General features: G+C 40.4%; 1 protein-coding gene across 1 annotated transcript in view; it reads left to right on the forward strand.

Annotated features, from left to right (window-relative positions):
• Positions 1–11,770, forward strand: part of LOC124803981 (inter-alpha-trypsin inhibitor heavy chain H6-like) — a 182,512-nt gene extending 170,742 nt beyond the window's left edge. Inside the window, exon 17 of the mRNA XM_047264716.1 lies at positions 11,399–11,770. Coding sequence (XP_047120672.1) covers positions 11,399–11,450 — 52 coding nt within the window. The 3' untranslated portion in view covers positions 11,451–11,770. The remainder of the gene's footprint in view (positions 1–11,398) is intronic.
• Positions 11,771–14,057: the final 2,287 nt, after the last annotated feature.

Here is a 14,057-nt window from a genome sequence, read left to right on the forward strand (position 1 = left end):
GCTCGGTCATGAGTGTGCCTTCAACTTTGAGGCTACATTGAACCACGCTGCCGAACCACATTTACTGCAAAGCGAATCGAAAGCACCTTATCATGATTCTTCCGTGATAACCAACAATGCAAGCTACTCTCGCCAGAATGAACGACTCAAGGAGACATCTGCTACGGTCCGCTGGTGGCAGCAACTCTTTAATGATTCTCTGATAAGCAGATTCTCAAGATAGCAAGCTGTGGCTTACGCCGTAACTCCCAGACTATTCCACCATCTTCTCATCTCTAACCCGAATCTCTGTGCCCCAGGCCATAGCGTTTTCTTCTGTGTCCGTCTCCAGAATCCCCAAAATACTACACTTCCTCTCTACTATGCACAAAATTTGCGAAATTAACCATCCTCCAACGGAAATGGCGCAATCTATGATTATCCAATAAAACTAAACTGCACACCAACAGCCCACCTAGCAGATATCTTTAATTGCCCAATTAGATCCCTCCCCTCACATGAAACTCATATGCAGCTAAGGATTTTTTAATTAACCAGTGAGCTACCTGATCGCATGTGACAGAGAGAAATTTGCGATCCACTTGTAGTGATGTCATAATGTTGCCAGGAACTCTTATGAGATTAAACACTACCGCTGGCCACCAAACTCCCGCGACATGAACATTATTGAACGTGCTGTTCAGAAGAGATCTCCACTCCCTCGTAAGTATGATTCATAGTGTCAGTTTTCTCCAGCACTACTTCAGACATTAGTCGAGGCCATGCCACATTGTGTTGCGGCACTTCTGCGTCCTCGCTGGGGCCCTACACGATATCAGGCACATGTACCATTTTCTTTGGCTGTTCAGTGATGTCAGCCATTTGTTATTACCAGTGAACCAAGTGTTAAAGATTATTGTGACAAACAGCGAAAGCGAAGGAAAAAAAACTGTTAACGTTTTATAGCCAGTAGTCGTTGCTTTATGCTTTTGCTAATCATACATCACATCACTCAAGGTGCACACTTTTCTTAAGGAAAACACTAGGCGCAAAAGTAACGTAGTCTATTACTGGGAGTATGATGACGACACAACGTTAGTATGTGATGGCACAAAAGGTAAAATTGAGGGACTACTTACATTGTTCTTTCCACAAAAGGGTAAAATGCATAATACAGCTTGAGGACAACGAAATAAATTTCCTGAGTCTTAAAATCACCAACAGCCAACAAAACATAAATCCAACATAAAAAACACACGTACGCATACGTTACGATAGACAACTCACCTTGCCATCTGACTACTCAGAAATATACACATTTTAGGGCCATGCTAAACAGAGCACACTAACTTAAGTTAGAAAAACTACCTTAAGAAAGAACTTGACACACTAAATTCTATTTCTACAAACAATGGCTACACAAATACACAAAGATAATATAACGAACTGCCATACATGGAAGAGAAGAGAAAATACTTGCCAGCATCCCAAACTTAGGCCCCATTACCTAACTATTAAGAAAATGCATTCTCCACTAACAGGAAACTTTCTAGGCCACAATTAGGACTCTTACTAGTCCATAACTTAAAACAAGTACCCAAAAACTGAACAACAGTGGTTATTGAACTATCATGCCCCACTTGTTCTGTCCCTTACATAGGGAAAACAGACAAGAATTTTAAAACCCGTTTCCAAGAACACATGAATGTTTAAATTTTTAGTTAAGTGGCAGTCAACAGCCGTTAAGTACTTGAGAAAATTCTTTATTAACCACCAGCTTCGGTCATAGCCCATCATTAGAGGAGGTAAAGTTAAAACAGATCAGCTGAAAGAATATTTCATGTCCTTTTGGGCTCATATAACATCAGATTTATCGTTGTAAAAGTTCTCAACGAATTGACTGTGAGCTTTCACTATAATGACTTCGATGTTATACGAGGCCGTAATGAAAATTATACTGTTTCCACCCAATATCTTTCCACCTTACGTTCTGTGATTGTGGTAATGACCGAAGCACGTAGACGTATAGGTCTGTCATAAACAGTTGACGGTTATTCATCTATTTTCTCAAACACTTCAAGGCTTTCAGACTCAAACTATTTGAAAAATCAGACACTGCACAGTATATGTCGGAAGCCATGGGATGACGGTTTTCGCTGAAACAACGTGTTTTCGGTTATGTCAATTTCTTCTTTCATCCCTAGTTTAGTATGTCTGTTAAAACCTTTCGAAAGAAATCTTTCTTCTATTTACACAAGTGACGTTCAGACTTTACGAAACAAAACCCGCTTTGCACACTACATACAGGGTGTTTCAAAAATGACCGGTATATTTGAAACGGCAATAAAAACTAAACGAGCAGCGATAGAAATACACCGTTTGTTGCAATATGCTTGGGACAACAGTACATTTTCAGGCAGACAAACTTTCGAAATTACAGTAGTTACATTTTTCAACAACAGATGGCACTGCGGTCTGGGAAACTCTATAGTACGATATTTTCCGCATATCCACCATGCGTAGCAATAATATGGCGTAGTCTCTGAATGAAGTTACCCGAAACCTTTGACAACGTGTCTGGCGGAATGGCTTCACATGCAGATGAGATGTACTGCTTCAGCTTGCAGCAGAAAGACGACGTACAGAATGGCACACCCACAGACTGCGTTGTCTTCTATATCTTTCACATCACTTGCAGCGCCATCTGTTGTTGAAAATTGTAACTACTGTAATTTCGAAAGTTTGTCCGCCTGAAAATGTACTGTTGTCCCAAGCATATTGCAACAAACGGTGTATTTCTATCGCTGCTCGTTTAGTTTTTATTGCCGTTTCAAATATACCGGTCATTTTTGAAACACCCTGTAAGTTTAAGCTTTTTAACCCTCCTCAGTTTAACCAAAAAATTTACTGCCTTCTTTCTCTCTGGAAGTTATTACTGTATACGCTTTCTTTGGACTTGGAAGATACCGTACTCCGTTTCTGTTCTGGGCTTTAACTAGCACGTAGCCGCGTGGTTTGGGGCGTCTTGTCACGGTCCGCACGGCTCCCCTCGTAGGAGGTCCGAGTCCTCCCTCGGGTATGGGTGTGTGTGTTGTCCTTAACGTAAGTTAGTTTACGTTAGATCAAGTGAAGTCTAAGGCTACGGAGTGATGACCTCAGCAGTTTGGTCCCATAACACCTCAGCATAAATTTGCAAAAAATTCGCACGTCAATCAAAGTTCAAAACACAATTCACAGAATCGTTCGAGTTATTTCCTATTTCCCCTAATGGTTCCACAATATCTAACGAAATGTCGACATCACAGGAATCAATGTCCTAGAAATTAATAAGTAACACATACATAGGTCTCTAGGAGAAAGAGGTGATATCGATTGCATACCACGTTCTTCATATTTCATCTTCAAGAGATTGAAAACATGGACTGGATTCCACATTAATGTGAAACTCTGGAACCTACACAAAAGCAGACGCTATTAGCAAGCAGATACAAAGAAATCACAAAAAAATTTAATTCAGGTTTATCTTCATCATTAACACTTAGCGATATCTCAAAGTCAGCTGCTAATTACTAAGCATACTAAATGAGCTGCCAATTCAAGCGAATAGTTGCTGTGAACAACTGCGTCATAGTAACTGTCAACGGAAACTGAAATTCGGTTTACACATTAAGATCAAGGTGTGTCATGTTTCCAGAATGAAATTTCCACTCTGCAAGGTAGTGTGCGCTGATATGGAACTTCCTGGCAGATTAAAACTGTGTGCCAGACCGAGACTCGAACTCGAGACCTTTGCCTTTCGCGGGCAAGTGCTCTACAAAAAAAGGCAAAGGTCCCGAGTTCCAGTCTCGGTCTGGCAAACAGTTTTAATCTGCCAGGAAGTTTCATATCAGCGCACACTCCGCTGCAGAGTGAAAATCTCAATCAGTAGCTGTCTGCTACCGCAGTTTCGTCTGCTCCACAAGGTTTGTCAATGGCTATAGGGAAAGTAGAAAGGCAGAAAGATCTAGCTGGGACATCCTCACACCATTACTTCCGCCAGTACGTTGTCTCCTATCTTTCAAACATTACGGAAGCTCTACTGTGAACCTTGCAGGAATAGCACTCCTGAATGAAAGGATGACAGAGTATTTGCCCGCGCAAGGCAAAGGTCCCGAGTTCGAGTCTCGGTCCGGCACACAGTTTTAATCCGCCAGGAAGTTTCACATCAGCGCACACTCCGCTGTAGAGTGAAAATTTCATTCTGGAAACATCCCCCAGGCTGTGGCTAAGCCATGTCTCTGCAATATCCTTTCTTTCAGGAGTGCTAGTTCTGCAAGTTTCTCAGGGGAGCTTCTGTAAAGTTTGGAAGGTAGGAGACGAGGTACTGGCAGAAGTAAAGCTGTGAGTACCGGGCGTGAGTCGTGCTTCGGTAGCTCAGTTGGTAGAGCACTTGCCCGCGAAAGGCAAAGGTCCCGAGTTCGGGTCTCGGTCCGGCACCCAGTTTTAATCTGCCAGGAAGTTTCGTGTCTCATGTTATCCGTTTACCGATGTGCCGCCAACAAGAATGCATGCCTGCCGTCTTGTGCAAGCGCTGTCTGCTGCAGCTACGACAAGGGTGTATGTTTCTCCAGCCGACTGAAAAATTATGAATTTGACAAATTTTAGCATTTTAAAGAAGTACTTGCGCTGTATCTTAGCTGCTGAAATTCTGACATTGTTTCTTTCAGTGTATTCTTCGTGTATAAAAAATTTGAGAACACACGTCGGATTGGGTAGTTACCTCGTTACTTGCACTTATACATAATAATTATTTAGGAAAATAAATCTCCGTTGGTTAAACACAGAATCGAATTTCAAAAAAAGAAAGACTTATCTGTTCGGCCGCTTGGTATGTAGGACAAAATAATAAAGGAGGTAGCTGAAATTCCTTGATAATCTTGATCAGACAGTGGCCCTCAGCGTAGCTTCGCAGCCTGTATTGGGTGTATGGTGGACACCAGGAGCTGACTGATATTCGCGTGATCTTGGAATGACCATTTAATCGTCTTGGAGGTACCATACTTGTTTTACATGCCCGCCGCTGCCTCCGATGTCTTTGTGATGAAATGGAGCAGTGACTCACCGGCACTTCGCCGGAAGATGAGATAAGATGATATGCTTCCCGAAACAACTCATGATATGCTGCGTATTGGCGCAGGTGGATTTAATTGCATTCATTACGTATATTTCGTTCGTTACGTGCAGATCTTTGTCAGGAGAAATATTTTACTAGACTGCATTTTGGAGCTCCTCAAATAATGTTTCATAATGTATTGACGTAAATAAAAAGTGTTACACGATGAGACTCAACTCTCAAATTTATCATACTTTGTGAGGGTGTTAATCACGTAACGGGTACTAAATGATCTAACTTTCGTTCCATTCGGAACTAATGTCCATCATCAACAACACAATAAAGTATTCATGAATACGTTGTCGTATTCATTATGTTATGGAAGAAAACAAACTCCCAATGTTGTCTTAAGGAAATTCTTGCTTTTCTTAAAATACATCGTTAAAAAAACCGACGCCTACGAAGGAATTACCCATTTGGGAAAGAACTCTGTCGGTGTTATGTACATGCACAGACAAAGAAATGAATACAATTTCTGAAAAAATTGGATGACTTACTCAAGAGAAAGAGGTCAGTAATGCATTGACCCCACTTTAGCCTGTACACAAGCAGTAATTATTGTTAATTGACATAGTTGCTGAATGTCCTCCTAAGGGATATCTTGCCAAATTCTGTCACATTGGCGCGTTAGATTGTCAAAATTTCGAGATTGCTGGAGGTCCCTGCCATAATTCTTCACACGTTCTCAGTAGGGAAGAGACCTGGTGACCCTACTGGCGAAGGTCGGATGCGGCAAGCACGAAGAAAAGCAGTAGAAATTCTCGCTGTATGCGCACGGGCATTATTTTGCTGAAATGTAAGCCCAAGATGGCTTCCCATGAAGGTCAACAAAACGGGGCGTAGAATGTCGTCAGCGTACACCTTTGCTGTAAGGGCGCCACGGATAAGAAACAAAGAGTTCCTGCAATGGAAAACTCCTGGCCATCATGCCTTATGGAGGACGACAGTTACGTTGCAATTCCACCGCTGTCCGGAACGTTTCCAGACACGTCTGGCATTTAGTTGAGCGGAGTAGAATTGTATTCAGTGATGAATCCCGCTTCGAAATCAATCACGATGACCAGCGAAGACGTGTTGGGAGCCGCCGCAGATGGTGGTGTGGTAGCAACCTGTCTGTCGCTCACCATACAGCCCGACAACCAGAGTTGAGGGTGTGAGGTGCAATTTTTTTTCATAGCAGGATGCGTTTGAGTGTCATGCCCGGCACACTTACAGCACAGCTGTACATCGACGATATTCTTCGCCTCGTTTTGTTTACCCTTCATTGCAAGTTCAAAATGGTTCAAATGGCTCTGAGCACTATGGGACTTAACATCTATGGTCATCAGTCCCCTAGAACTTAGAACTACTTAAACCTAACTAGCCTAAGGACATCACACAACACCCAGTCATCACGAGGCAGAGAAAATCCCTGACCCCGCCGGGAATCGAACTCATGTCAAGTCATCATGGGCTTACATTTCAGCAAGATAATACATCGAGAGTTACCACTTGTGGTCTTCATGCTTCCCAAACTCTAACTCAGCCAGCAAGTTGCCGCATCTCTCCCCAGCAGAGGAAGTTTGGAGTATTATTGGCAAAGCCATCGAACCCTTTCGGGAGTCTGTCTATGTAGCTCACCAATTGGAGATAATTTGGCACGATATCTCTCAGGTTAACATCCAACAACCCTATCATCAATGTCAAGTCCAATAACTGTTTGCATAAGGGAAAGAGGTGAACCAACATGCTACAGACTTGCTCAATTTGTGAACCTCTTTCTCTTGAATAAATAATCCAATTTTTCTGAAACTGAACCATGTAATCACATCTCTACCTACTTCCGTCCCATACGGATAATTTTTTTCTTGAGTGTATACATGCATCACTTCATAAAGATTGCTAGTGTTAAAGTACGCGTCCTCTTGTCACATCGCGGACATGCTCTAGAGTGACAAATCTGGTTAGTGGTGCCCCCCTTCCCGAGCATTTGAGATGTCAAAAATCTAAAACCATCCATTGTTAAGAATACAGCACATGTCTTACATTTCGTCGAACATATGTGTTTTATATATCAAGCTCTTCAGAAAGATGTGCGCCACAAACTCAACATATTCTTAACAATGGATGTTTTTAGATTTTTGACATCTCAAATGCTCGGGAAGGGGCGCACCAATCATGTTTTTGCCCCTGTTCGGAAATATGGTAGATCCGGGTGCACCTTCAGGAGTCACTAGAGTGGAGAAAGAGCTACAAACTCAACATATTCTTAACAATGGATGTTTTTAAACTTTTGACGTCCTATCTCAAATGCTCGGGGAGGGGCGCATCAATCACGTTTTTGCCACGTTTCGGAAATACGGTAGATCGAGGCTGTGGAGATACTACCTTCAGGAGTCACTAGATTGGAGAACGAGCTAAATCTCGAGAATTAGAATGAATCGCGATTGTGAAACTTTATTTGTTTGTTGACGGCTGTGTTTACATATAACTTACACCCTATAATATACGGCAGTACCTGCTACAAAATCTTTTTTATGATTAAATTTCAAAATATTAATAACGCTATGACCCGTCATGAAGTCGCTATACCATGCAGCGATCAGAATCTCAAAAAAAAGCCCGAGTTTGCCGAACTGTGACGTCAGTCGAACACTTTAATTCGAGCTAAAGTACAGCACTACTACGTGGTCCACAGAACTTCTGAAATACAAAGCAAGAGACTTATTTCGAGCTGAATATTTGATACCAGGATAATATAAAGTCATAACGGTTCAGGTAATTAATATAAGCAGCTTAGTTAAATATCACATTTGGTTTTTAGACGTAACTAAGCTGTTATCATTAATCTGCAAACTAGAGCTTCGTTGACTTATAAATAGACAGTCACAAATTTAGGTAGTTAAAACTTTTTTTTATTTATGTTCTCAACTGGCATCGTTAAATCGAATTCCTCCACTCAATCACACAGCTAAAATTAACACTCCGAGAATGATTTACATAGCCTAGTTTTAAAACTCAACACGCCCGGGTTTCCGGGTTCGATTCCCGGCGGGGTCAGGGATTTTCTCTGCCTCGTGATGACTGGGTGTTGTGTGATGTCCTTAGGTTAGTTAGGTTTAAGTAGTTCTAAGTTCTAGGGGACTGATGACCTTAGATGTTACGTCCCATAGTGCTCAGAGCCCCATTTTAAAACTCAAAACAAAACATTTATTTTCCCACGGTTCCCTAACAGAGGCAATACATATATCGAATGAAACAAGTAACACGACACAACAAAGATGAAAGCAATCGAGATACAATGCAAGTCACAACAGCAAAGACTATTATGAAAAGGGAAACATACACACACACGTGCACATTGTTATTAGCATTTTCATACCACACTCATATTCTACGCAGATATGCAAAGCATGATAGAAACATTTGTGAAATACAACTGTGTAAAGATTCGTCATTGTCGTCATTTGTAACTTCTGTTACCTGGAGTGAAGAAAATATTGCGCAGTACTTGTGCAATGCTGTTAATCAGGTATTAGTTGTTATTATTTGACAGCTAATTATTACTATCAGTAACAAGTTCAATGGCTAAAGTTAACGATGTATTATCAGCTGATAATGTAAAAAGAAATCCAATAATAAATCAGGCTAATGATTAAGAGGACAGCAAAATTTAGCAAGATTAAACTAACATTTTTGAACATTTCTTTTTAAATTACTGGATTTCCAGCTGTTACAATTCTAGTGGAAGACAGTTCAATCGATGCCACTTTACCTGTGTTGTGACCTGCCGGTCTCAATTAGCCTGGTCTTTCCTCGCAACTGAATTTAGCTTCTTCGTCCGTTTGCCATGCGACTGAAACAGGACGCGCCCAGAATTTAAGATGATCGCTTTGATTTTGTCATCTGGATACAGCATCGGGTAGAAAACGACAGGCACGTCAAACTCGTTCAACATCTCAATATGGAGTCCGTACGTTATTACCGTTATGTGCTTCTAGTTTACTGATGCGTGCATACCAACAATACTATATGCGCAAACTAAGTTGACACTCCATGCGGTGGAAAATGAGAGCGACCATAAAGGCATTTCCCATTTACAGTCGCTCCAGTCAGCCACCAAGCCGTGTGCCAACTTAGTTTGCGTGAATAGTTTGTATTCCTGAGACTCATCCAGTGTCTTTCACAGCCCTTAAGCTTAAAACAGCCATTAAGATTATCTATTGCAAATTTGTTGAAGACTTTTGAAATATACAGTAATACAAGTTTTAAATCTTTTAAGTTATGCTTAGCTGTAAGTATATTTTCATAAGATTTTCTTCTAATATATAAATCCAAAGCCCTTTTTAGTGGTAATAACTAGCTCATCAAAGACCACGCCAAAATCGGATATTCACATGTGGTTTAGTTCTCTATTATGTCTCTAAGTATATGAAAAATCTGTACTTATTTTAATTTGGACCAGAGTTACGTTATTTCGAATCTCGTTAAATTTCCCCGTCGGGGAAACAGGTTTGAACGTATCGCGTTATGCTTAGAAAACTATCAAACTCTCTGACATACTTTTCTTTCGTTGATTCACCAAAATTCCTCTCTCAGTATTAAATATTTCCAAATTTTCCTACCTCATTTCATTAGCTATATATAACTCGTAACAAATACGACGCTGAAAGTCTCTCAAATACGACGCTGAAAGTCTATCTCCTACATAAATGACCTCAAACATCCGAAACTGATGTAAGGTGTGGATCTCCATAGTGTCGGCCCTATGTCAGTGTTTCGACTATATTCGTAGCACATTGTAGGGCATGCAAAAAGAAATTTTAAATCAGAGGTGATGAACCTTTTTAGGTTTGAGTTCTACTACAAGCAATTTAGGCCATGCAGAGATCTACTGACTAAAAATTCATAAAGGTTTAAGCATAAAACAACACCATAGGGAAAATAAACCATTTTTAATCGAACAAAATACATAAATGTTAATTTTCTCACCATCAAAAGTTGTAGGCCTACCACTCAATTTTCCAAGACATTAACGTGTGAAAAAATTAAATTATACATTTTTATAAATGATGAAAATTTTAGTGCTATACTTGGTCTTTTCTAATCTGGTGAATAATTTATCAGCGGTACCCTTACACATCCAGAAAGACGACGATCAGTCAGTTTAATTCTACACATACATTTGACTATGTTCATTGTTGAAAATCCTGTCTCATATAGATTAGTTGATCCAAAAAGCGATGAAACATACGAACAAAGTAACTTTTACAACGTTAGAGTAGGTTTTTACAGTTACTAGTTTTCAAAAGCTATCTCCATTGTATTAATACCTTAAGGAAATGTCACTTTGAAATCAATTATTCCCTCTTCAAGATCAGTCTCACTAAAAGAGAAAAAGGGTAGTCATTCCACTTATAACGACTTCCACACCCGTTTTTGGAAAAGTTGAGGTATGACAGGAAGAACAGATTCCATTACGCTGAAATTAGAAAATTGGTTTTCAAAGTCTGTCTTAGTGCTATCGTGTTGGCCCTGTACTTCTTTGCAGTTTCTTCATTCAATGATGTTTGTTGGTCCAACAGCTCTGGTTGTATTTGGGGAAAGTGTTTCACATTTAATTTCTGTAACTGTGCAAGAGGAAAGACTGTTACTTGGCACGAGCGTTAAACGAGGCGTAAAGCAAATGGAGTCGATAGAGGCGAAGTCAGTGTTGTCAGATTTACCGCCTGCAAATACCGTGCGAAGATTCATTATCAACAAAGTCATATTTTACAAAAGTAGCCCATTTAAACAGATTTTGTTGAAAGGTTTTGGAAGATCGACCCTTAAAGACATAGCGATCGACTCGTAGATCGCCATCGACAAGCTCAGCGCCCTTGCGTTAAACTAATCTCCAACTGCAACGGCTCACCGCCTGCTGGCAGGCACAATGTTTTGTACAACGAAAGCGGCAACACAGTCGGAGCTGTCAGTACGAGGCTACCATTTGTTTATCGATGAGAATCCTAAGCATCCCGAGCGCAGTCGTCCTTTCTTTTAGTTAGCTCGCTGTCTCTGTTCTATTTGCCAACACGAAGTACTTACCGTAGCGGAATTCTTTTACAGCTGACACTATTTAATTGTTTTTAATGTTTCTGCGATCCGAAGTGAAAAATACCGAGCACAATAGGCCAGGGAAAGGGCCTTGCCTATGTATTAAATCTGCGGTATTTTGATCTGTAACCTTAGCCATTTGTTGAAGTGCGTCTCTAAAATCTGTCTAAATTAGCATTTACTTTTTTCCAGTTTCCTCGGCGTATGTTGTCCTGACAACACCTCAGTTACACCAGCAGCATAAGAATTAGTGGCCCGGCGAAACAAGAAGACAGCCACTCATACGGAAGGTAGCAGATCGCCGTAGGAAGTCTGCAGTAATCGCGTAGCTGCAGTGCAGGACAGCGGTGGAAGGTTTCCAAGCTGTGTCAAATCAGGCAAACGTCACAGGTGACAACAATATGAAGATTAGTGCTGAGCACACACAGGCCAAAGTGCATCAGTTGTGTGCGGTGTACTGAGGACGGCGGGAAAATGAAATACACTCAATGTAACGTTTAGTTACTATGTAAGCATACTGTTGTTCTTATTGTTAATAAATCTTAATTTTCTATATAGACCATATTCCCCGTTATACGTCCTCTAAAATGGTTCATATCGACTTTATTACTTAAGTTCTGGTTTGTCGTCGCACCAAAATGTCGTCGCAACAAAATATATGTCTTACACTTTAGTTCCTTATTTGTGAGTATTTATAATATTAATTGTGGTTGTCCTTCAGTAGTTTATTGATCTTGGTAACCGGTCTTCAGCTTACAAGCCCATCAAAAGACAGTGCCTAATGTTTCCCGTTAAAATAAAATGGGAATGAGCAGCTTTGCACTAGGCAGTGACAATGAAGACATTAACATGAACTATACTGGAATTTTAAACTAAACCTGTCTATTACTACAGCAATAATGTAGAACTACTGCGTTCCTGTTGGGAATATAAGTCTTTGCCAGTTTACCGGAACGGATTATACTCTGGAAAAACACCATAACACTGGGAGACCATATTAAATAATGTATACGGCATTATTTCATTTCTCTCGATAGCGAATGGAAATTTTGCGTATCGTTCGTGTTATTTAATACAGACAGACATGGAACGAACGATTCAAGAGGAGCAAATAAATGAATCTTTCAGCTTACTAATCCACAAGTACATTAAGCATGAGGAATTGCAATGTTGAAAACATGAAATATTTGAACATTTGAGCCACATAGCTTATTTAGCCATTTGGTTATTTATGGACCAAGTCCAGGCAAAACAGCAGTATTCAGGTATTAATAAATAGATGCGATGCTCTACATTACATGAGCGTTTAACGAATTATCCTAATGCATTGAGTCTAAACATTGTACTGGGGTGAATAGGATGGGTCAAGAAAAACAGAAATTAGGAAAAAATGGCTCTAAGCACTATGGGACTTAACATCTGAAGTCATCAGTCCCCTACACTTAGAACTACTTAAACCTAACTAACCCAAGGACATCACACACATCCATGCCCGAGGCAGGATTCGAACCTGCGGCCGTAGCAGTAGCACAGTTCCGGACTGAAGCGCCTAGAACCGTTCGGCCACAGTGGCCGGAAAACAGAAATTAGGAAGATGAATCTAACATTCCTACACATATTCATTCCACAACATCCCGAATAGAAATCTACATACTACTATTGCTGCTACTTCTGTCATAAAACGTAAGGTCTATGCAGTAGAGTGTACCTGTGCTAAGTCTAGGAGATACACTGTGAATTGATCAACACATGGAAGCGTAAGGCATAAAGCATACAAAGAAAACCTGAGTTTTAGTTTCATCAAAATTGAAGAAAAAATGTCAAGCACGCAAATGCTCAACGAACGCTGAAGGAGTCAGAGGATTACCGAAAATTCCCTGCGGTAATGATTTAAATGTAATCATGTAGCACAAATCGCGAAAATTCTTTAAACTGGTCAGTTGTTGAAACACCAAATAAATCAGCTAAGTAAATATATTTCATATTATGAAAAAATGAAAATGAAGTCCCATGGTTCTTTACTGAGCGTAGGGGAACGATGCGGGAGACCCGATCCGCCTTACTAGGCAAGGTCCTAGTGGAGGCGGTTTGCCACTGCCTTTCATATTACTGATTGGTTAAATGAAGCAGTATATTTTTATCCTGTTCTCACGTGCTTGAAACTCTGCATCCCACAATGAAATGGCATCGATTTACAATAGGATTTAAAACACATTCACACATTACTCACGCACTGAAGGTGCATACATTTACTGTAACTTGCCAAATAATGGGCTTATATGTAACATTGTGGCTATACAAAGCTACCGACTTTCAAGTGGCAAACTCAAGGACAAATTGAAATTCATACTTGCGGCTCTCGCAATTCCGTTTAATGTATTTATTTTAATATATTTATTCTATATATTTAGAATGAATCCATTACCATACCGTATCTTGGAAACCAAGTCTCTTTTGTTCCACCTCACACGTGGAACCTAGTTCTATCAAACACAAGTATTTTTACCAAAACACATGTGTTGTTTGTTGTTGTCGTCTTCAGTCCAAAGACTGCTTTGATGCAGCTCCCCATGCTACTCTATCCTGTGCAAGCCTCTTCATCTCCGAGTAACTGCCCCAACCTACGTCCTTCTGAATCTGCTTAGTATATTCAGCTTTTGGTCTCCCTCTACAATTTTTGCCCTCTACGATTCCCTCCAGTGCTAAACTGGTGATCCCTTGATGCCTCACAACGTTTTCTACCAGCTGATCCCTTCTTCTAATCACGTTGTGCCACAAATTCCTCTTCTCCCCAATTCTTTTCAGTATCTTCTCATTAGTTGCATGATCAACCATATAATCTTCATCATTT

The sequence above is a fragment of the Schistocerca piceifrons genome, chromosome 1 (genome assembly GCF_021461385.2).
Source record: "Schistocerca piceifrons isolate TAMUIC-IGC-003096 chromosome 1, iqSchPice1.1, whole genome shotgun sequence".
Classification (NCBI taxonomy): Eukaryota; Metazoa; Arthropoda; class Insecta; order Orthoptera; family Acrididae; genus Schistocerca; species Schistocerca piceifrons.